The 23,285-nt window shown below is 46.0% G+C and overlaps 1 protein-coding gene across 4 annotated transcripts in view; it reads right to left on the reverse strand.

Moving 5' to 3' along the window:
- GFPT1 (glutamine--fructose-6-phosphate transaminase 1) overlaps nucleotides 1-23,285 on the reverse strand; it is a 40,077-nt gene that overhangs the window by 16,148 nt on the left and 644 nt on the right. For 3 of the 4 annotated variants that reach the window (XR_014856235.1, XM_085080774.1, XM_085080772.1), the window contains exons 2-14: nucleotides 14,949-15,056; nucleotides 14,439-14,546; nucleotides 12,931-13,056; nucleotides 12,159-12,217; nucleotides 10,877-11,011; nucleotides 9,872-9,933; nucleotides 9,037-9,116; nucleotides 8,036-8,089; nucleotides 4,844-4,949; nucleotides 3,489-3,652; nucleotides 2,819-2,914; nucleotides 2,427-2,524; nucleotides 1,236-1,356 (exon numbers count right to left, since the gene is read on the reverse strand). Coding sequence is in view for 3 of the 4 variants with exons in the window: in XM_085080774.1 (XP_084936900.1) it covers nucleotides 1,236-1,356; nucleotides 2,427-2,524; nucleotides 2,819-2,914; nucleotides 3,489-3,652; nucleotides 4,844-4,949; nucleotides 8,036-8,089; nucleotides 9,037-9,116; nucleotides 9,872-9,933; nucleotides 10,877-11,011; nucleotides 12,159-12,217; nucleotides 12,931-13,056; nucleotides 14,439-14,546; nucleotides 14,949-15,056 (1,317 nt within the window). In the remaining variant the exon portion in view is untranslated. The remainder of the gene's footprint in view (nucleotides 1-1,235; nucleotides 1,357-2,426; nucleotides 2,525-2,818; nucleotides 2,915-3,488; nucleotides 3,653-4,843; nucleotides 4,950-8,035; nucleotides 8,090-9,036; nucleotides 9,117-9,871; nucleotides 9,934-10,876; nucleotides 11,012-12,158; nucleotides 12,218-12,930; nucleotides 13,057-14,438; nucleotides 14,547-14,948; nucleotides 15,057-23,285) is intronic. The other variant, XM_085080775.1, reaches the window with a different exon arrangement.

Consider the following 23,285-nt stretch of genomic DNA (forward strand, 5'->3'; position numbering starts at 1 on the left):
TGTTTTCCTGATTAACAAAAATTCACCTGGGCAGGAATGTATGGGGGAAAGACATTTCAGGGATGTCTTGAGCTGCTCATGAGCTGAGCTCCAGAGATGGGCTATAAATGGAAGGTGCTGTGTTTGCCAGCTCATGTCACCAGTTTGCTTTTGCCCTAAAAGGACACACCTCCTGTACATGCAAGGTGACAAGAGAGAACAAAACCCCCAAGGTGAGGTCGGTCCAATTCTCCTTAGTGCCCAAACCTGCCCTGCACAGTGCTCTGCTTAAAGCCAGTGATACAGGGTGGGAATCTACGGCTAAATACAGATTTATGGGTGAGGGGAACGAGTTATTTGAGGTCAATATTTGCTTTGGGTTTGTACTGCTTGATGAGCAAGCTCAGGTTCCAGGAAAATCTTCCTTAGTTTGCCATATCCAACACTTCAGGGAAAGACTGAGCCCCTTGTGTGCCCTCAGGAGTGTTCCCTGTTAGACTGGGACAGGACTGGCTCTAAAGGACATGTGTCTTCAAAAACCCCAGGGACAACCTGACCATGAGCTCCCCAGAGAGGATATTCTGAGACACTCGGTACTGAGAAGAAAAAAATCATTACTGAGAAGAAAAAATTGCTCCCAAAAGGGTATTTTAACCTGTGGAAATAAAGTCATGACTGGTTTTAGTGTCACAGCTGAAGATCAGTCATGAAAATCTGAAATGGTAAAAGCAACTAAGGGGAAAAAATGTAGTTTTGTATTGCAGTAGTCCTTGAAAATATGAAATACATCATATAATTTTGTTTTTGCTTCAGTGTGCCTTTTATCTCCTACTCTGTTCCAAGTTAGTTGAATTTTTTGATATTCATGCCTAAAAGTTTCATTTCTTCTGTGGCTCCAATCCACCATATGGTGGTACTTTAACTAGAGAAGCAAAACTATTCAAAAGAAGCTATGGTGCTGCTTTATCCCCATCAGCAGCATTCTCCAGTCTGTTGACTGATGCAGCATTTCCTCCCAGAGAAAAGAAACAAAACTCCTGTGACACCTGTCAGCCTCAGCCACAGGAGCTCTGCAGCCTCTGTGATGGAGGGAGGAGAACTACCCTGGTGCTCCCAATCCCTGGAATCTGAGTGCCACTGTCCTCCTCACATGCACCACACACAATCCCATCACTTGGCCCTGATGCCTTCTCTCTCCCTCCCTCCCTCCAGGGTCTGGGAAGGAAGGAGGGAGGGGTGGGGAAGGGAGCTCATACCTGACTGGCTGAGGAAGAAGCAGACATCGTCCCTGAACACAGGGGTGTTTCTGTCCAAGAAGTCACTGGCGAGTTCCACCATGACAGGTAATTCAGTCAGTTCTTCCAGCACCTGGCGGGTCTGGGACAAGGAGGTGCAGAAAGTCAGGCATTACATCATGTTTATAAAACCAAGTGTTTGCACAAAAAAAGCTTTCCAGCTACCACACACTGGAAAATATTACTATTAAAACCCCATGTGAAAATTAGTGCTGGATTATACTTTAATTACTCAGTATGCCCACACTGCAGTCACCAACTACCACTGCAAGAAGCAGCCTTGCTTTGGCACCACCAGAAGCCTGTGAGGCTAAACCCTCCCTCACATAGAGATTTCTCTCAACTAAGTCTCACTTATTATGTAACCCTCCATATGAATTATGTAATACTGGCTGTCCTGTATGTATATCAGTCTGTAGCTTGAAGAACTCAGAAACCACCTATATCCAGGCCAAGCCAGAAATCCTACCTGGCTCTGGGCAGCCCCTGCCTGCTGCAGCATTGTCCCTCCCTTGCCAGCTGCCTTTTACAACAGAGCATTTGGCTTTGTTTTTCAAAGCCTTCCACAGCCATGGAAGTCACAGGAGCCATTTCCCTAAGTTCAGGTTCCTCAGCTTTTATTTCCTCCTGCTGTTGCTGTCAACTGAAAGTCCTTTTTCACCTGTGTGCACTTGCTTACTCTTAACCTGATTAAGGTTAAGAAGCAATCCTTAACCTGAAAGCAATCCTTAATCTGCTTGGCACACTCCATACACTCTCCAGGGAGACCTCAGAGCCTCTTCCAGTGCCTGAAGGGGCCCAAAAAGAGCTACAGAGGGACTTTAGACATGGGGCTGGAGTAGCAGGACAAAGGGGAATGGCTTTAAACTGAAATATGGTAGACTTAGATTAGATTATTAGGAAAAAATTCTTCCCTGTGTAGGTCGGGTGGCCCTGGCACAGGGTTCCCAGAGCAGCTGTGGCTCCCTGGATCCCTGGAAGTGTCCAGTGCCAGGCTGGACAGGGCTTGGAGCAATCTGGAATAGTGGAAGGTATCCCTGCCCATGGCAGGGGGTGGGACTGGATGGGATTTGAGGTTCCTCCAACCCAAACCATTCTGTGATTCTTACACTGCTGCTGAGCCCAGCCCAGGCCCCAGAGCATAGCACTCACAGCCACTCCTGCATGGTAACTTGTGCCACAGGCAATAAGGATCAAACGCCGACACCTCTGGATCTCCTTGATGTGATCCTTCAGCCCACCCAGGTTCACTGTGAGCAGGAATCATAGAGGAAAATCAGGGAGGCCATATAGCAGGAATTCTCAAGGTCACTGGCTCTAACACAGCATTTTACAATCACCATCATCCACTTTGCAAAAACCATCATAAAATGTGATCTCACATCAGCACATGGAATCTTGGAGGCACTCTGTGACACACACTTCATCTCACACCAGCAAGGTTTTCATCTCCCATGTCATCACCTACTTTCCCCCCTGTAACTACCATGAGTAACTGCTGGATACTGAGCTGTCAGGAATGAGGGAAGCTCAAGTTCAATTACCAGTGTAGTCATCAAAGTTGACCCTTCCTCTCATAGTGTTAACAACAGATTCTGGCTGTTCAAATATTTCCTTCTGCATAAATGAGCTGAAGTTACCTATGAAGAAAGAAAAAGCCAAATTAGATCACTTTACTTCCTCCTGCTAACTTAAATTTTAAATTATCTCGTGGTAATTGCCATTTTTCCTGTGTATGTAGGGAAAAGCTTGGACCAGCTAGCAGACAGACACTATTAAACTGATACTTCTTTTCTGCCAAACCATCAGCTCATTGTGAGAGATTGATTCAAATTTCTAGAAGGTGCCAGTGAAGGGCAGATCCAGACTGACAAGTCTTGGAGGGATCAATCTTGGAAAAACCAGATGGCTCCAAGGAGGAAGCAAAATCCACAGCCCCACAATTCTCCTCATTATGATGTTGGCAGCTAGAGGGAAAGTCCCATTACATGTAAGGACTTTTTTCACCATGAGGGTGATAAAGCATGGGACCAGGCTGTGGGATTTGTGTCCTTGGAGATGCTCCAGACTTGACTAAGCAAGGCCTGTTATCACTCGGGTCAGGGATGGCACCAGGTGACCTCCAGTCCTTCCCACCCTGATGCAGCTGTGACTGCAGGATGTGACTGCTGTGACTGCAGGATGGCTCCCCAGGTGCCACCCAGCAGCTCTCACCCTTCATGATCTGCTGCAGCTCCATCTGCAGGGTCTGCACAGCCCGTCCCGGGTGGTCGCCAGCCGTGCGCTTGATGCGGTGGATGGACAGACGCCCGTCCACTACAGCTGCCACGTCGTCATCCTCCAGGAAGATGACACGGTTGGTGTGCTCAATGACAGCACTGTGGGGGCACACAGCACCATCAACATCAGCTCTGAAAATTCTTTCAGAGCTACAGCCCTTCCTATCACCCAACATGCAGCTCTTGAGTGAAGAAAGTTGCTCATTTCAATGGAATGTCTTTTAAAATCAGACCAGTCCTGTAAAGTACATTTCCACCCAGCCAATAGAACCGGATTTTTTTCCCATGCAGCTCATTATTAATTTCAGTGCCTGCTTTAAGGAGATTCTGAATTGCTCAGACAAAGCAGTGTGTGCAGCAGCGGGATCTGTCTGGAGTAGAGTGAGGTCAGGAGGACAGGGATTTGCCCTGGCACACAGGCTGCTCAGAGGAACAGGTTCCTTCCTTGGCTTTTCCAGGGATAAGCCACTGTCCCTCCCTGTAGCTCACTTTGCCCATCTGTAAAACCAGGGACAGCTTTGTCCCATTAAGGCACCAGAGATGAGCTCAGCAGCACTCCAAGAACTGGATTCTATCACACACCTGTCCTGCCTGCAGGTCACTTGGGGAGGTCAATATTGGCATTTCCAGTGGGGTTTAACACCTGGGGCCAGGTTTTAGTCAGTGCTCACTCTCAGCTGAGCTGACAAACAGCAGCTCCCTCTTTCAGTAGCTTTTGTCCTGACCTTGGCCAAGCCACTGGAAAGCTCTAAAACCAGAACACATCAGGGTGTCCTAAGGCTCTCCACAACTCTCTGATGGAAGAGCTGCAGAAGTCAACCACAACAGTATTTTTACATTACTGGAGCAAGCACTCATTTCTGTTGAACCAGAGGATCCCAAAAACTCTGCTAAGGCTACTGCCAAGTTAGTCTCTCCTCGCTCCTCTGAGATTACAATATGCCACCTTTGATGATGAAGCAATTGCATGTGTGCAGAGATCCCTGGAGAACCAACATAATTCTCCTCATAATTAGCATGTGTCCTGCTAATTTAGGTCAGTACTCTTTCAGGTTTCCTGTCACTGGAAGATGTTACCAACAGATGTGCCTGAAGAAGGATAACACCCTATTCCAAGGCCAGTGTTCGTTCCTTTAACAGCAACTCTGTTTTGGTTAGTATTTGTAAAGTAATGGCCACATACACGTAATTTACTTTATTCACAGAAAAACCACAGCCTCCCCATCTCTTGTTCAAGAGAGCTTTAAACAGGGTATTTCTACATACACCAAAGATGCTGGAAAACCCTACCTGGCATCAGAAGCAAAGTAATATTCCACAGCTTTCTCCTCCACGGGGAATAGGCAGGTGGTGCTGTCAACTCGGGAAAGGTTGCAGCTTCCCTTCTTGTCTTTCCCTAGGAGACAGGAGGGTCAGGTGCTGCCCAGGCTGACACGCCTGAGCACAGGTCACACCCAGCAGAGGCCCCAAGGCACAGTACCAACATGAAGCACTATTTTCATGCCCGCAGGTGGTCACAATAAATGGCACAGCAGCACTTGTGCGTTTTATGTGCTTTTCACTGTCTGTAAGTTTATTGCTAGTGCACGTTCAAGTTTAGAGGAGAATATCAGGAAAAAATCCAAATTAAAGTTTTGTGTGGCTCCACTAGCAGAGAATTCAAGCTAGTGAGCTTGAATTTATTAGCAGCCACATTTGCCCACATTTCCCCACCAAACCTCCCCTGTGTATCATTTTAAGTTCCTCCAATGTTCCTCCTCTGGTGAGACTCTCCTGGGAAATGAATGAAATGGAATGGAATTGCTTTTTCTTTGTCTGTTATTCTCAGCACTGGGGAAACCCTTTCAGAGCTGCCACCTGTGTGACCACATTGCTCCCCTGAGCACCACAGGTGGAACCCAAACCTATTTCTGTCTGGTTGAGCTCATTGGTCAGACACAGCTCAGGAAATCCAGGATTAAGGGCTCGGCCTTGTTCCTGCACTATCAAACACAACTACTTCATCCTGACCCAAAAAAACAGACCTGTGCTGTTGCCAGGGAGGTATCCAGGGGTGCTGGAGGACACAGGACTGTGGGGCAGCTTTGGAAAAATCTGCCCTAAAAGTTCAGTGTTTCATCAAGGATTCTTTCTGGAATACTCTGGCAATTCCCAATACTGTCTAATCCTCCTCAAAACTGCTTCTCACTGGGGAAGCTCATCAGGGATGCAGATGAGGCACCAAACACCTACTGCTCAGCACCAGCCTCCAGCAAAATTATTTGCCAGTCATTGTGCAGGGTGTGGGCAGGGTGGGGGTGGATTAATCAGCTCATCTACCAAAATGTAACTATTTCTGAAGAATAATGACACTGAAGTTACTCTATTTTATATTTATTCCATAATCCTGAGGTTGTTTCACCTACTAGATACTGATCAGATTCAGTGATGCAAGCACTGTGGTGTTCTGATTTACACTTCTGCAATTGAAAATGTAAAGGAAAAATACTGCTTTCATGTTGATACTCCATAAAAAAGGTCCACTCAGCCAATGATTTAGAGCCTTCCATTTCAGTTAAGTCAATGAGGAAAACAACGCCTTTGTTGTTGAGTTGTGACAGGACAGACTGATTTGGTGTTGAGAAAGGACAGAGCAGAGCTGTTAGTGGCCACTCCCCAACAGAAACACCCAGACCTGATCAAAACATGCAAATTTGGTTTCTCAAAATAGAGCTGCATTGACTTTATTATGTCGCACTGCTTTCCTGCCCTGTAAAGCAGTGCTCTGCTTTACAGATTGTGCACTGGAATGTGTTTATTGTGCATGCACATGTGCATTGTGTGTGTAACTACCAAGGCTTGGTTAGGAAGTTACAGTGAGTATTATCAGCCAATTATGTTTTTTATTTTATCAGTGGATTTGTCCAAAGATTGTCTGTTTATTCACAGATAATCTGGACTGTTGTTCTACAGCACCCACCCCTCATTTACTACAATTTAGAAGCAACACAGAAGGAATTTTTTCATCTCTTCCCTTCTGAACCAAAGAGTGGAGAATTAACCCAGGTACAGTAAAAACAGGCAGAGGGCAACTTCTCAGAAAAGCTTCAGTGCCTCTCTGAGGGACTTGAATCCTCAGAGCCCCTGGGAACTCACCCAGGTTCAGAATTTTACTTCCAACATTTCATACAGAGAGAGATACATTTGGTGAAGAGAAACAAAATCTCCCCTGTTTGGAGTCAGGTAAACCAGCTTCTGGCAGAGAATACTTCCAACAAATTCAGGTTTGTTTCTCCTCCAGCAAGAGAGGTCTCAGATATTTTACCCAGGGAGCTGCCAGAGCCTGAGGCCACTGAGGTTCTGATGAGGGTGGAATCCCATTTATTTACAGTCACCAAGAATCAGATCCTTCCCTTCACACAAAAGGGCTCTCCTGCTTCAGAGGTGAACTTGGTTCATCCCATCACATGTGATGGGTTGGCCTTTAAAGAGATTTACAGATTGTTCCCCCTTATAAATGAGCAAGGGAAGGAAGTCCCAGCCTCAGGCCAACCTTAGGGCTTCGACGAGAGGCTGCAGCTCAGACTCACATCACAGTCAGGGGGAGGACACAGCTCTGACAATCCAAACCCCAAAAGGAATTTTGGGGAATGCTTGCATTAGGATTATTAGCATGATGCCTGATGGGTTTTTTGTCCTTTTTCATTATTCTTTTATACTCTTTTTATATCCTTTTTACCCTTTCCCATTCCTGTACTTTTTACTCCCTGTATCTAGCCCCACGTTTATAACCCTTGTACTCTTGCCTTGCTCAGAATTCTTTGGAGAAGACGAAACATCCCCACAACCTCAAGAGCATGAGGCACCAACCTTGAAAGAGCCCCATCACTGGGACATGTTTTTGTAAACTAAGTTGTAACCTTTTTGGGGGGAGGTAATTTGAATAAGGGGGCAATTACTTCATTTGTGAGGCTTCTCATTGGGGAATTTTAGATAGATATGCTAATCTATGAAGTCCGTAAATTGTATACGGGTGATATCATCACTCTCTTGGTCATCGTAGTGCACCTGAGATCCTATTAAACCAAGGTAATACCCTTTTCCTATACTGCGTGTCTGTGTCTCACATTTTTTAGCAGCATTTTAGGCATCAAGCAGCCTCCTGCTTTATTGGGGTTCATTTTTAGGGTAATTTACTGTTTCCTTCTGTAGTCAGAGCTGCAGGAACACTCAGTATAGTCTGCACTGTCATCAGTTTTGCACATATGCTGAGCATTATATTCCAATATTTGAAATGGGATGAGTGGATTTTCCTGTGTGTTGCTCATGGTGTTTCTGATCAAGAAGGAATTTTGATTCTCCCACTTGTCTCACTACACTACACGGAAAGCAATAACCACATAATAAAGAGACAATGCATCTTGGTCTCATTTATGATTTCTCTCCTAAGGAACTGGAGGATTTGTCTGAAATTTTAAGTATTAGCTTTTCTCTGGTAGGCACCTTCCTCCATTTTTATGGATATTCCATCAAAAGAATGATCCATAGATTGTACAGCTGAAAGTGCAATTGGAAAAAGAAAAAACAAACCAAACTTCAGATAATCAGTAAAAATATATAGTGTTACATATGTACATTAATATTAGTAATTATCCAACACAATCAAAAGGCAAAGCTCCTGGGACTGGTTCTTGCAGCAGGGGATCAGGAGCTACACTGTTAGAAAGCAGCAAGACACAGGACAGCAATTCCTCTGGAACCCTGCACTGCTCAGAACACAAGTCCGGGGCCCAGGGACTGAACAGGTTCAGACCCCTCTGACAACAGTAAATTACAGAGTAATTCTTAGTCACTTTTCATTTTCAAGGGTGTCTACAGTGGTAAAACACATGTGAGAGCAGGATGGACAGACAGCACAAACAGACATTGTCCCACAAAGGGTAACAGCTTCTAACAAAGATATGGGGTGGCATGGGCAATCTGTGACAGTGCCAAGCCTCCAGCCTGCAAAGCTCTGCCATCTCTATTCTTGCAAACCACCAGGTTCACAAATGCCAAAGTGCCACACACAGAATACAGACCTGAGTTTATCTACATTGTTTAGTTTATTATCCTGAAATATTCCAACATCCCTGGAAGTGTCCAAGGCCAGGCTGGATTGGGCTTGGAGTAACCAGGGATAGTGAAGGTGTCCCTGCACATGGAAGGGGGTTGGAACAAGATGGGCTTTAAGGACCCTTCCAACCCAAACCATTCCAAAACTATACTCTATTCTACTAAATTAAGTTGTATTTTCCTTGCAGTAACTGGAAATTAAAGCTTTGATTATAACACTAGAGGCCAGCCTGAGGTATATGGTGGGTAGAACACATGGTTAAAAGCCCGCTTGAAAAGATCTCTCTAATAATGGTTTCATTTACAACCAACAGCTGAAATCTGCGTTCCAGAGCACACAGCTGTCTGTGCTGTGCCCTGGAGGGTCAGGGCAGGTGCTCCCCACTCACCTGTGCGGTACAGGATGGGGATGTGGTCGGTGGAGAGCTTGTGCTCGCTGCGCACACCGATGAGCAGGGGGCTGCCTCGCCTGCAGGGACACAGAGACAGCCTCAGCACCCCAGCGACACCCCCACACCCCCGCTCAGGGACACCACCACACCCCACCCAGGGGGTTCTGCTCCCCAGCAGCAGCTCAGCTGCACCGCCAGACCCTCCTGGAGCAGCAGCTGCTGCAGCAAACACAGGGACCAAGAAACAGAGGGAAAGAATAGCATGATGAACAAAAAAAGGATGCGAGGAACCAGCGTCAAGATTAGACAAAACTCTGCAAGAGTCACTACACACCTTAAACAGGGACTGCTCCTCACTGTACATACCTACAAACAGGTATTGGCACTGAAATTCAACCTCTGTGTAGGCACACATGTGATGAAACCACTCCAGCTAATGCTGGCATTTAAAAGTAGGATAGAAAACCTGAACACAAGGCTGGCCCAAATTCCAGGCCAAGTGGAGGACTTGTACAAGTGCTGCCACAAGGGGAAGCATAAAGGAAAATGTAAAATCATTTCCTTTCAAATCATAACCAGAGGATACCAAAACCAAGCTGTTCCAGACCAGTTGGACACAGCTGATCAACAAGAAACTTTCAAAATATTTTTGGTAACTTTTTCTTATGATAGATGGAAAACAAGAGAAATGAAATTAAAAACAGCAACAGCCCTCTCCCCAGCATATACAATGTGATGAGAATGATCTCTACGCTGTCATCTAACTTGGGGGCACAAAAAAAAAAAAAAAGACAGACAGGGTTGCAAGAACATTCTTTCCCATGACATTTACCTGGTACCAACTGCTTGCCCAGGATAATGAACACTCTTGAACACGAGGGCAAAAGCACCTTCCTGGAACAAGAGAAACACAAACTGGTTATCCTTTCACCTGAGGCCTGGCCACCATTTCAGTGTTCCCAGCACAGAAACTTCTCCTGTGTTTCTGTGGACAAGGAAGAGAGACCAAAGAGGTGGTTTCAGATGTTTTCAGAACTGCCTATAGCGCCAGGCCCCCCATCTTGGAAGGATGTCCCTCACCTGAGCCTGGCATTGCATCCTCAACCACTGAATGAGTCTACTGAACCCCCAGAGAGACACTCAGACTCCCTTGGTTATCCAAGTGGCTCCTGCTTTAGCTCAGGGTGCAGTGAGGCAACCTACAAAGGCAAAGATCAGCTAAAAGAAGCACCAAAATTTCAGGGTGTTGGCTCAGCTGGGGTGCCACAACCTGCCAGCAACACAAGTTCTTGGCCTGTTGCTGCAAGAGCTCCTGTCAGATATACCAGTGAAAAACTCAGCTGAACAAGGTGCTCTGGGATGGGAGGGGAATGGAGATGGATCAGGCAGGGCAGTAAGGGGCAGGCATTGACACGTGGAAGCAGAGGCTCCGCGGTGCAGCTCCCACCAGGGGTCAGCAGCTCTCCCGGACAAAGCTTTGGGGAAGGACTGAAGACTCGGCCTCTCTCCCGGGCCAGCTCCCTCCCTGCTCTCACCACACTCTCACCACGACTGGCAGCCTCGAGGTGCTGCTGTGACCAAAACGTTAGACATTTCCCAGAGGAAAATGCCATGACAAATTTCTTGACAAATGTTCAAGAAAACCAAATGTACATCTGAGATGAACTGTCAGAGGTAGGAGAGAAAAAACCACACCTTAGCACGTGCCCCAGAGCATCCTGCAGCAGTGGCACGGGCTGGTGCTGCAGTGCTGGAGTGCCAGGGTTATTTTTTAGGGGAACGGAGGTGTCCCAGTGTGTCCATCCCCCCAGCTGTCCCCTCCCTGCCCCAGTGTTACCAGCTGCTGGATGACCCTCTCCACCAGCGTGGTGAAGCTGATGTCGTCACTGTCACGGTTGTCATACATGTACTTGACCAGCTTGGCGATGCTCTCCGTGTCTGTCTCCGACTCGAAGTCATAGCCCTTACTCTCCTGCAGGGACAGCACGTGTGGGTGACCAGCCCTCTGCCTTCCCTTCCACCTTGCTTTGCCTTCCTTCCCTTCCTCCTGACTTTTTCTTCCTTCCCACCTTTCCTTCTTTAGTTTTTACTGCTCCCTTTCCTTCACCTTGCCTTTAACTTTTTCTTCCCACTTTTTCTCATGCCTTTCCTTTTCTTTGCACCAGCCTTCCTCCCTCATCTTTCCTCTTCCTTCCCTTTTTCTTGCCTTTCCTTTTTCCTGCTCTTCCTCTTTTTTTCCTGCCTTTCTTCCCTTTCTTTTTATCCTTCTATAACTGCAGTTCTTCCTCTTTCACTTCCCATTCTTCACTCTACTTTTCCTCTTCCTTTTACTTTCCTGCCTTTCCTTTTTCCTTCTTTCTCTCATTTCCTCACACTTTCCTTTCATCCTTCCTTCCTGCCTTTCAAATTCAAGAATATGAGGAGAGGAGGAGAGGGCAGTGAGTGGGAGTGTGAGGGGAGTGAAAGTGTCAGAGTAAAGGAGTGAGTGTGAAAATATGAGGGGGACTGTGAATGGATAAGTGAGAGTGGAAATGGAAAAGGAGTGAGTGGAATAATGGGGGGAAAGTGTCAATAAAATGACTGTGAGAATGTAATGGGGAGAGTTAGTGTGGGAAGGAGACAGTGAGGGAGTTTTAGCGGGAAAGTGCAAGTGGGGAAAATCTCAGTGGGAGATGAGGAGGGAGTAAAAGCTGAGGTGTGTGAGCAGGGTAGTGAGTGTGAATGTCAGAATATGAGTGGAGGAATGGGGGGAGTGGGAGTGAGGTAGGGAGGGAATGCGGGGGATGTAAGTGTGAGAATGTACTCAGAGAGTAGGAGAGTCTGTGAGAGTGTAAGAGAAGGAGTGTGAGTGCAAATATGGGTGGGAGAGAGGGTGGGAGTATAAAAATATGAGTGGGGGAAGATGAATGGAGGTGAGAGGGAACATGAGTGGGGGAATGACTGTGAGAGATGAATGGAGAGTGAAGGAATAATGGGAGTGAAGGAACAGGATGAGTGGTGAGTGTAAATGGGGAGTGAGAGTGAGAATACAAGAGGGGGAGTGAGCTGTGAAGTGTGTGAGAGCGAAGGGGAGTGGGAAAGGGAGGGAGGGAGAGTCACAACCCCCAGGGGTCACTCACCAGGAACTTCCGCAGGTCCTTGTAGTTGGTGATGATGCCATTGTGGATGACGATGAACTCTGGGGACAGAGGAAAGACCCTGCTCAGCCCCATGCCAGCCCCAGCCTGGTAGGAGAGCATTACTGTGGGACAGGCCCTTGGCAGAATAAAGCACATTTCACTCCCTGGTGTAATGCCCTGCTCTGCCCCACTGGTACGGCTGGCAAGGGGGGAGGATAACATTGACCTGGGTGTGACCAGGGCTACCAAGACCCTGCAAACCTTCTGGAGGCACTTGAGCACTCGGCAGCTTCCATCCCACTGGGAGCAATGAACTCCTCACTGCTGCTGCCAGCTAAGCACTGCTGTCCCCTGGGCAGCCACACCCAGCACAATCCACACTGTGACAGCCCCAAGCACACCAACCCCCTTCCTTACAGCTGGGATGAGAGGAAAAAAAGTTTGCAGAATTCAAATCCCAAGAACAGCCACAAAAATTCTCACCATCCCATTTCCTTCTGTCTTCTCCTCCTCGCTCTGTGCCCACGCACCCAACCAAGCCCTGGGCACCCACCCCAACGCTTTTAGGGATCCCTCACTGCTGGGAACACAACCCATGGCCACAACCCGAGTCCAAGTCCTGTGGCTTCACCGTAACTGACCTCAGCACCACGGCCTGAGCAAACCCCCTGCCTGCATCCAGCCACCCCTCCCCACCATGGAGAGGGCAGGAAGCTCTTCCAGAGGCTCCAGGACCTGCTGAGGAATTGAGGATCCTGGAGAAGGCACTGACCATTGTTCTTGTCAGAGCGCTGCGGGTGGCTGTTGATGGGGTTGGGCTCCCCGTGTGTGGCCCAGCGCGTGTGAGCGATCCCCAGGTGGACGTCAAACTCAATGTCCAGGTCCATGTCCTGTTGCTCTGCCGGAGAAATAGAAAGTTTTAGTCCTGAGGAGTTGTCCACACCCCAGGTCAAGCTGTGAGTCTCACCAGGCCTCAGGGACTACAGGACAGCAATGCTGACAGAGCCACAAATCCAACAGGACGCAGAATCACAGAGTTGTTAAGATTGGAAAAGACCTTTAGGATCATCAAAGTCCAACCAAAACCCCAAGAGGTTTCAGGGCAAGGCACAAGATGCACACAGAAAACACCCCTGCGTTCCTCACTCTGCCAAAACAAAAAGCAACCTTTAAGGAAGAATCCAACCCTGAGCTGTCTCTCAGGGGTGCCCCATCCTGTCACCTGTGACTAAGCCAGCCCTGCACACCACCATGGTTATTCCTTCATCTCTAAGTCCTGTCTCTAGAAAGTGTACCATGAGCATGAATATTTCTTTGGAAAAAATACTCCCCTTGTTCCAAGTGTTTCCACAATCTCTTTAAAACTGTATATCCTGACATTTTCTTGAGCAGGCAAACCTCTTTTCAGGAATCCTCTGCCCATCTCCTATTTCTGTACCACACACCCCACCTCATCTGGGCTTTTTGGCTCCTGCTTTACACTAAGATTAGACTGACCCACAGCACTCTGCATCTGAAATGGACACAAGAATGGGTTAAAAAGACTTGAATTACACGTGTCAACACAGCAGCTTTTGAATGTGAAGCTGAGATTCTGACTGCTCTGAAAAGCATCTCCCCACCCTCACACAGACTGTATTCCACTCCCAACAACTTTGTGCATCTTTGCATTGAGCTCATATTTAATTACTCTAAGGTTTAAATGAAGGGAATATAAAGAGGCAGAAAGAGATGCAGAAGCCCTCAGACTCTGCAGTCTGATCAATGTGACAGTGACACTCACCAGTGCCTTCCTAAAGCCACTGCGGAGCCTATCCTCACAGAATGGACAACTCAAGCTGAGATAAGCACTACACGGGAACAATTAAAACCCAGCTGGTGAGGTTCTCATAGCATTTCTCCTTCTGCCCAAGCTCTAAGTCTTGATAATTATGTCCTGCTAATTCCTCTATCCCCAGTTCAAGGATTTTTTTTGGTTGTTTGTTTTGGAGTTTTTCTTGTCTCTTTTCCAAGATATATTTCAGGTCTATTTTACTTTAGCAGGATGCCACTCCTTTGTCTTGAAAAATCAGGACTTCTCTGTAACTTCACACCAACAACCACAGGATCACCAGGCTCTTCACAGCTCACCCCTGAGTGTTTACAGCTTTGGCTCTTCACACACAAGTTACTTGGAAATACAATGTTTGTGGGTAAAACAGGTGATATTCAAAACACAAATGAGGTGAGAAGACATCTCGAGGGAAGAGGGCAGGCAAAGGGGGAAAGGGAGATACTTACTGTGAACTTCTTCATCCAGAGCCTTCACTTTCCCCTTCTGCTTGATAATGTGGATTTTGCAAGCATTGGCTTCCCAGTCTTTGTCATTTCCGCCATCCAGTCCCACACCTAAACCCCACCATGGAACACAGAGAAAGAGGGTCAAGGACAGAAGTTACTACAGTATTTTATGTAACTAAATACTGCCCTTTCTGATTATTCTGGAGCCCTTTCTCCAAGAGCTGACCCTTCACATAAAGGCAAGAAATCCCTTTTATTAGAACTAAGTTTTCCCTTTGTCACCTTGTCAGTATTTTTAAAGCCTTAGGGAAAAAAAAAAGCCATCAAGAATGTTTATAGAAATCTGTATATTGAAGTTAATCCAAACCTCTGACCCACAGGCACATCCAGTTTGTGTTTCAGCTTTCTTCAAAAGTAGGAGGTGGTAGAAACTATTCACGATCACACCCCGAAAACCACCATTTACAAGCCCAAATTTCAAAAAGAGACACTGCTGTTCAGAGAGAGTACCTGCAGAGTCATAGCCCCGGTACTCCAGGCGCTGGAGCCCTTTGATGAGGGTCTCCAGGATCTCCCGCCTCGTCCGGGGAACATGGTAGTTCAGGTAAGCAAAGATGCCTGTGTGGGGAAAAGAGAATCATCTTACAACAAAGTCACAGCTGGGGAAGCACCTTATCAGCACTGAGTTCCGACTCCAACAGCTTCTGTGCCTGCAGGAAGCTCCCACTGCACTCCCAGCTCTGCCGTGTCCCCCTGAGGCCCAATGGAGATGTCACTGACATTTAAGTAATCAAAACCATCCCCATCTGACACTGAGAGCAACTGAGCAGAACAGGCCTGGGCATGATGGGAGAAGGAATTTCCATATAAGCTGGACCTACACAATGGGATGAGTTCTCAGGAGACAACACAAGGCACAGGAAACTCATCCCTGCAGGTGAATGAGTCAAGGCTCCCTCACATGGAGCTCAAGAACCAGAGAAAGAAATTCTTCCTCCAATAGCTTTTTCCGAGCTCCTCCCACAGACTAAGAAAAAAAAAACATTTCACTCATGCAAATTAACACTCTCAAAGTAATGGAGCTCTCTTTCCTGTAGGTTGCAAAGGAAGATAAATCGTTGCTTCTAATTTTACACAAATTCCCCAATCTCTAATGCCAGCTTTGGCTCAGAACAATTTCTCTTGGTGCCACGAGAAAGCAGTAGGATGAGAAGACATTTACTGGATGCTACAAATATCCATACTTGAAACCTACAGATTCACCCTGTGACATTTGAAAGGAGAAAATATCCGTGCGGAGTAAAAGCAAGACCAGTTTCACACAAATATCCATCTGTATGACTGGGAATTCCATGTTTGCAATTTGAGAAACTTTATCAAAACCTCTTGAGGAGAACAGAATTCAGTCACACACACACAGACACAAAGTCCTTTTAAAGGCATCCCAAATCTTTGATATTTTCCTGATGGTGCTACCATGCAGCTCCCAAACTTTTATTCATGAGAGTTTTACTCCCAAGGTGGCTTTTGGAACATAAATCCTTACGTTTACCCACAGAACATTTGAAAAGATGCATTCTTAAGCTGTTTGTGTTTTGGAACTAAACTAAATCATTCAAAACCTTTCAGTGCCTTATAAGTAGAAGTATGGGCTACTCAATATAGATGGACACAGAACATCACTCAGAAAAGTGCTGGACCATTTACAAGGACTTTTTAGCCAGAGCAGGGACAAGGCCTCTCACACTGTTCCAACCCTCTTCTGTTCCCTCTGCCTTTTCCATGGACAGGTCTCAGGGTAAGTTTGTCCTAAACTTCTCATTCCCATTAGAAGTTACATCTCCCTGCAGCTCTACTGCCAACAGAGCACACCATGACTCACTGATTTTGTTCCATACTGCTGGAGAAAATCAGATGCAAGTTCCAGCGTTTCTTAACCCTAGTCAAATGAAGGAAAACAACGAAAAAGGAGCTTTTCACTTTGATTTCTTAGCTTCTGCTTTCATTTCCCCAAACCACCTGCATGATTATCAGGATGAAGTTTACAAAAATTCACAGTTCGATTTCCATTGCTCCTGACATCCTAAACCAACAAGGCACATAGGGCTGCTGCTGCCCGATGGCATCTGTTCAACCCCAATGTTGAATCCAATAATTCCATGGACAGGGTAAGCTCCTCCTGCATAAACCTCCCTACCCTCAAAGCTCATCAGACAAAACCCCAAGAGCAGTGAACCACCTCTGCTGTGTTCCAAACCTCTGAAGGATGCTTCGCCCCATGCTCTCCATCTCCAAATCCTCATCCCCACCCTCCTGGCAAAAAAACCCCAGTTTCCCAATATGAGATACTTTGTTCACTTTGTTTGTAAAAACTGACAACTTCAGGCAAACAGCAGCCTCCCTGTTTCGAGTAAGCTGACCCCAAGTAGCTGAAGGATGGCACGTTTCAGCTATATCCTGGATGCCTAAAATCCTTAAATGACCACCAGGCCTTACAGCAGAAAGGAGTACAGAACAGACTGCTTTGCTGGCAGGAGCTGGAACAGCCCCTTTCTTCATACAGACACCCACTGCAGTGGCAGAGTTACACATAAAACAAGTGCACCACAAAGCAGAGACAACCAGCACATCCGAACTCTCAAAGGCAGCTGAGCTGCAGCAGCCAGTCCCTGACACCTCCCTGCACACCATCCAAAGTACAGCTACTCCAGAAGACTCCAGAAGCAAGGCCAACATGAGTAACTATGGGCTCGTGAATGCTGCTGCATTTTTCCAAATTAGCTAAATCATTTGAGTTGGAACCTCTCTCTGTTTTATGCACCTTGGATCCCATTCCCACCCAATCCCTGGAGCCCCACAGCTCTTTCTGATGGTGCTGGGCCCATTACAGAGCACCTACAAGCCCTGCACCCCTCGGTGGCATTTCATCTCCCTTGCCAAGGCACAGCCCAGGTCCACTCAGGCACAACTACCTGGGAAGTTATTCCAGGGCACAGCACCAAAGGCCACTCCAATGGGATACACAAACAGGCACCAATGAGGAATGCTGAGGTGCTCTGGGATTTGAGCACTGAATTCCTTGCTGTGGCCAGCCTGTCTCCTGGACATCCTTCCCAGTGAACAGCACCAGTGAGAGGCACAAGGGCCCCATTGATGGAGCACAGAGGGGGCCCTTCTTCCCAGCAGGGCATCGGCCGAGCCACGGGGCACGGGTGGGACAGGCTGCCAGGGAAGGGTGGGACAGCTGGGAACGCCTGGGGAAGGAGCAGTGGGACACGTATGGACACATGCCAAGAGGGGAGAAAAGAACTGCAGGGAAGGTGGACGGGAAGGAGAGCACAGCAACCTCAGTCTGTGAGCTCTGCCACCTCACATGCGGCTCGGCTCAGCCATGTCTCCAGCCTGGGCAGGACGCAGCATGTCTGAGGGGCATGAGGGAACGAACTGGGACCACAGCATGGCAGGGATGAGGGGTGTGAGGGAATGGTCCCAGGATCATGGCATGGCAGGGATGGGGGGTGTCAGGGAATGCTGCAGCACCCAAAGGATGGCAGGGAAGAGGGGTGTCAGGGACTGCTTTAGGACCATGGGATGGCTTCTGGCACAAGGATCACAACTTATTCTGAAATAAAAAAGTGGCTCCCTCCAGAAGGGTTGACTTTGGACACCTTCATTAAATCTGAACCCAAAACAGACAGTGACTTAAGCTATTTTCTCTGCAGATTTCAGCAAGTTCAGTCACACCTAAAATAAAAAAAAACCCCAACTAACAGTTCAAATCCTGACTCCTTGTCCCAGATCCCAACCGCGGGCAGTGCACGACAAAATGGGCATAAAGTGGCAATGACTTCCCCACAGGAAAGGGTGGCTCAGCTGGGATGAGAAGGAAAATCAAAGTGTTTATTCCTGCCTGTACTGCAAACAAATACAAAACACCCATCCAGAAAGGAGCCAACTTGTCATTTGTCTCAGGCATTGAAAACAACTATTAATTACAGCACAATTATATTAAGATTATTCATGAGACCAGTAAAACAAATCTGAATCTAAGACTAAGAATGCCACAAAAACCCAAAAAAACAAACAAATAGAAAGAAAACTATCCCAAGGAATTCTGCTTCTCAGAAAACATAGAGACTATGAAAAGTAACAAAACCAGGAAAAAATGCAAATACAGTGTTAATTCTGCAAAATATGGGCACACTCTTCCAAAAAAACTAGACCCTGGGAGGTTCAGTTTTGACCCAGTTCAGCTTTTAGGTCCTGAGAGAAAAATAGCTTGAATGATAATGGAGATGCCACTGGGAAAATCAAATTCTAAGAACTCATCTGTGAGAAACACATTTTACAAATGAGAAGGCAAGTAAGACAGGGAGGTTTAAAACTCACCTTAGAGAAAACAGGAAAAAATAAAAGAAAAATAGAATACGTATAAATGACGCATCATTGAAGTAAAATATGAGGCAATAAGGCTCCTGGAGAAGAAATAAATCTTCCTAAATGCATTACTTACTAATCTGCAGGCTAAAATCCAGTATTTGAAGGCTTATCTCCCATTTGTGACACTTACCATGATGAACTATGTGTAAACAAACTTTATTTATTGGAAATATTTACAAATGCATTTCATTTTCCCCTTTACAAACATCCTGTAATGATGTAATTCTTCATAGGTGGGGCAAGCTTGAATCCCCATTTAGAAAGCAGCATTTTTACTGTCTCTTAACTATTGGATTATGCAGCATATGAGCAATCACACCTTGTAATCACTTCCACTTTTAAGTACAGTTCCACTGCCCTTGACAGAAACACTGATGAGGGGAAAAAAAGATGCAAAGTGGTTTTTATACTTCGCTGATCTAAGAGTATTTCTGAAAAATGTTTCCTTCTCCCAGCAGCCACCAACAAGGCTCTGAAGAGAGAAGTTTTCTCTGGAATTAGCCCTTGAGCCGCGGGTCCCACCTGTGTCACTGTCCAGTGAGGATCCCATGGTGATCCTCACAACGGCCCAGCAGGTGACACAACGGCCCAGCAGGACACAGCCACGTCCCTTCAAGAAAAGCCCTCTTTTTACTCAAAGCGAACAAAGGATCACTTCATGCAGCTATAAAACACAGCTGAGGTGGCACACAGAACACCCAACTCTATCTCACAGCTCAGCCTAGAAAAGACCTTTTGTCACACATCAGAGACATGTTTTCCTCCAAGTCACAATGCCCTGTTCAAGCCTTGTTATCTCCACCCTGACCTTATATTCAAATCAATTGACACAACTCAAGACATGAAAAGACATCAAGTGCACAGAGCTTTGTCAGGAGCCCTCTCAGAAGCGCAATTTCTCTGTCACAGTGACAGTTCATTGAAACCATTCAATGGAAACATGTTGGTTTGGATGGAATTCCAAGGCAAATCAAATAGTTCCATCAGGGTCCCAAATGGTGCACCACCAGCTTGGATGCCAGGTGCTGAATATGTACAAACTTTGAAGTCCGAGCAGAATGTTCCCAAAACCAGTGCACCATGAATCTCAGGTCCCCAGCAGACCCAAAAAAGGAGTTTTGGTTTTAGTTACACATTTAGATCCCCTTCCATGCAAGTGCTTTCAGCAATAACGTCACACCTGCCCTCTGTAACATTGCAGAACAAGCCAGCAAGAGGAAGTATTCCAGAAAACCAGGATATATAATGACATTTAATCACTTTACCTTGACAAGCTCTGAGCTGGCATTGTTCGAGGTGAAATACAGGTGAAACAAAAAACCAACCCTGTGAACTTCTTTCTCATCCAGCACTGTTTATAATTGTGTATTCCCACCCACAAGAAGAGAGCAGCAAGGATACTACAGGAATTCCTATCTGACAGCCTCAGAAAACACAACAACCCTGTCTGGAACACTAACACACTTCAGAATTAGAACAGCAGTCACACTTTACAACAACATAAAACACCTAAACTACTAACCTGACACAGGACTTCGCACATGTGGACTGAAAAGACCAATTCAAAGCATGTCAGCTTATCAGACAACTCTTGAATCATGCTAAGATCCACAGTAATAAGTTCTGTATATATTTCTCTTAAGAGAAATCCCTTGAACAACATAATCTAGAACATAAACCATTTCTTTTCTTGCAGGTTTGCCTTAAATATCTTACCTAGGGAACCACCAGAAGAGGAATTCACCTGCTTGTGACACTCAACTCTCTCTTAGAGCTGATTTTTGATACTCAAGCACAAATCCTAGGCCTTCTTGCCATCAGCTACATAAGAACTCCCTATTAGGAGCTGGTAATTTTAACAGAATAGCATTTTCAACAAATGGACATTCATGATTTCTAAAGCTGGCAGTCACAGTTCTGAGAACTTTATTTTCTTGTGAACTTTTTTGGAGCCCAGGTTCCTTTATTCCATGGGACATTCACAGGCAAATAAAATTAATAACCACTTTCCAGGTAAATGATCTTCTCCAGATACATGAAGTTACTCAGGAATTGCTTCTCCTAATCCTTTTCCTTCAAAAGTAGAAAAGCCTTCAGGCTGGGTTTACTTACAAATTCCTTTACCCTGTTACTGTTAACTCATTTCCATAGACCTTGTTATCAGTACATCCACCTGGCAATTCCAAAGAATCCTATGTCCTAGAACTGATGCTCCTTTGCTGCTGCCCACCAGGGAGGTGTCAACCCCTGCATACCAGAACATCCCTATTCCTGCAGAGTCTGAGGAGCACAAGGTCAGGCACAAGCTCAATGTCATTGTCTGGGAGCTGCACAGGGGAGAGTTGACACTCAATTCATCAACTCCAGTCTCCGAAAAAGCAAAGCAGAAGAACATCCACTCCATGGACATCCATGTTTGTCCACTGAACACTTCTCTTCCTGACCACACACACACACAACACCCTCTCCAGCTCAAAAAGGGCAGCATATCTCTTGTTGAGAGTAAACCAGAGCAGCAATTCTAGGGACTCATTCTGGGCCAGAGCCACTACCCCATGCTTCACTCCAAGGCAAATACCACGTACACCCAGGTGTAACAGATGTGGAAGGGCTGAATGTCCCCACCGATGTACATGAAACCCCAAAACTAGAAACTCAAGTCTTTCCTAAGTCCATTTTCTCTTAAGTAATCAGTAGTAAAACAAGATCTAAATTCTACAGTCCAAGACCTAAATTCTACAATCACTTTTTGTCATTAAAATCAGTCATGGCATATGACAGGTTTACTGATTTACAGAACAGTCTATCGAGCCTGGCTACCTTGAAAAACCTGTTTTCTGAACTATTTCATAGATGCCATTAAACTGGTTTGGTACATTCAGACCAAAGCACACCCAAATTATACCTGGCCAAGTGTTCAAACTGCAAGTTTCTATTACACACCAAGGACAAACCCTATTTTTCACTAACACTATTAAAAACAAAACCCCAGCACATCTAAACAATATTTAAAGCTGGGACCAAGGGACTGGACTTTGAGGCTCCTTGTCCAGCAGCACAAGCCCATCAGACCATGGGATTTCGTCAGGTCACAAACCTGAACATCAGGCTGAAAACACTGTGTTGGTAATTCCAGTCTGGAAGCTGTTGATGAAGTAAAATGTCCCTTCAGTGTGACAAACTGAGGTATCTGAGAATTCAGATAACAATAGCAGCATTGTCACATTTATTTCTTTTAAAGCTCATGTTAATAACTACCTTTCTGTGCAAGATGAACTGGATAAAACTCTAAACGTGGATAGGTACCCACCAAGCAGTGTGGCAAGATAAAGCAAGGTATATCCCCACTTACAATTCCATCACAGAAATATTGTTGTCTGAGAGCTCATACATGACACCAGGCCTGTGCAGCTGCCACAGCTTGAGAAATCAGCTCTGCTTGAGACAAACCACCAGCACTTCAGTGAGGAGAAAAGTTATTCTCACTATGGGATATACACTCCCGACTACCAGAACAAGACTCAACAGAGAATAATCCCTAATGCTTTTTTTCACTCTTTTAATAAAATGTTTCAATATCCAAGAAGAACTTCACTTGTATCAAAAAGGAGCGAAACACATTAAATCTTGAACACAACTAAGTAACTGTCCACAGTGTTTTCAGGGCTTACTGCAGCCAAAAAGACAAAGAGCAGAATGTCAAAGGCCAGACCTCAAATAAGGCAAGCACAAGACACCAAAAACATTCCTATTCCTGCAGCAAGCTATTTATAATAATAATTATCCTTTCTATTCTTAGCGTTGCTCTGCTTTGTACTTTTAATACAAATTAACAGCGTTAAATGTGAGCTGAGGTATGAGCTTCTGATTGATTCTCCACAGCATTCCACAACTTGACAGCTTGAAGGCAATGCCGGTTCAACCTCACAAAGATAATGAGAGAAATGGCAACTTGCACATCAAGTGTAAAACCCACAGTCTTGCTTAGAGCATAGTGTTGCACACAAAAATACAGAAAGAAAAAAAAAAAAGAAGGAAGTGTGGAAAGAAAATAGGAAACTCCAACAGAATACTGTTGCATAAATTTCCATGGAAAAATACGAAGACGACAGGATAGGAGGAGAAAGGATAAAGCCTATTCCTGCATCTAAAGGATGAGGCAGCGCGGTTGTATTGCTCTGAGAAGCGGAGTGGAAGGCACGGCGGTGAGAGGATAAGAAGCCCCGCCGGCCCGAGCTCGCCCTGGGCTTGTGCTGAGCTCGGGGCACATTCGGGGCACAGCGGGGCCAGGCCGGACCCACGGCCTGTCTGTCCCCCAGCCCCCACTGAGCCAAGCCCAACCCACCTGTGAAAAACACAGTATCAGAAGTTGTACCGCTTAAAGAAAACACCAGCACGACTTTGCAC

Source organism: Lichenostomus cassidix, chromosome 22 (genome assembly GCF_008360975.1).
Source record: "Lichenostomus cassidix isolate B80296 chromosome 22, HeHo_3.0, whole genome shotgun sequence".
Lineage (NCBI taxonomy): Eukaryota > Metazoa > Chordata > Aves > Passeriformes > Meliphagidae > Lichenostomus > Lichenostomus cassidix.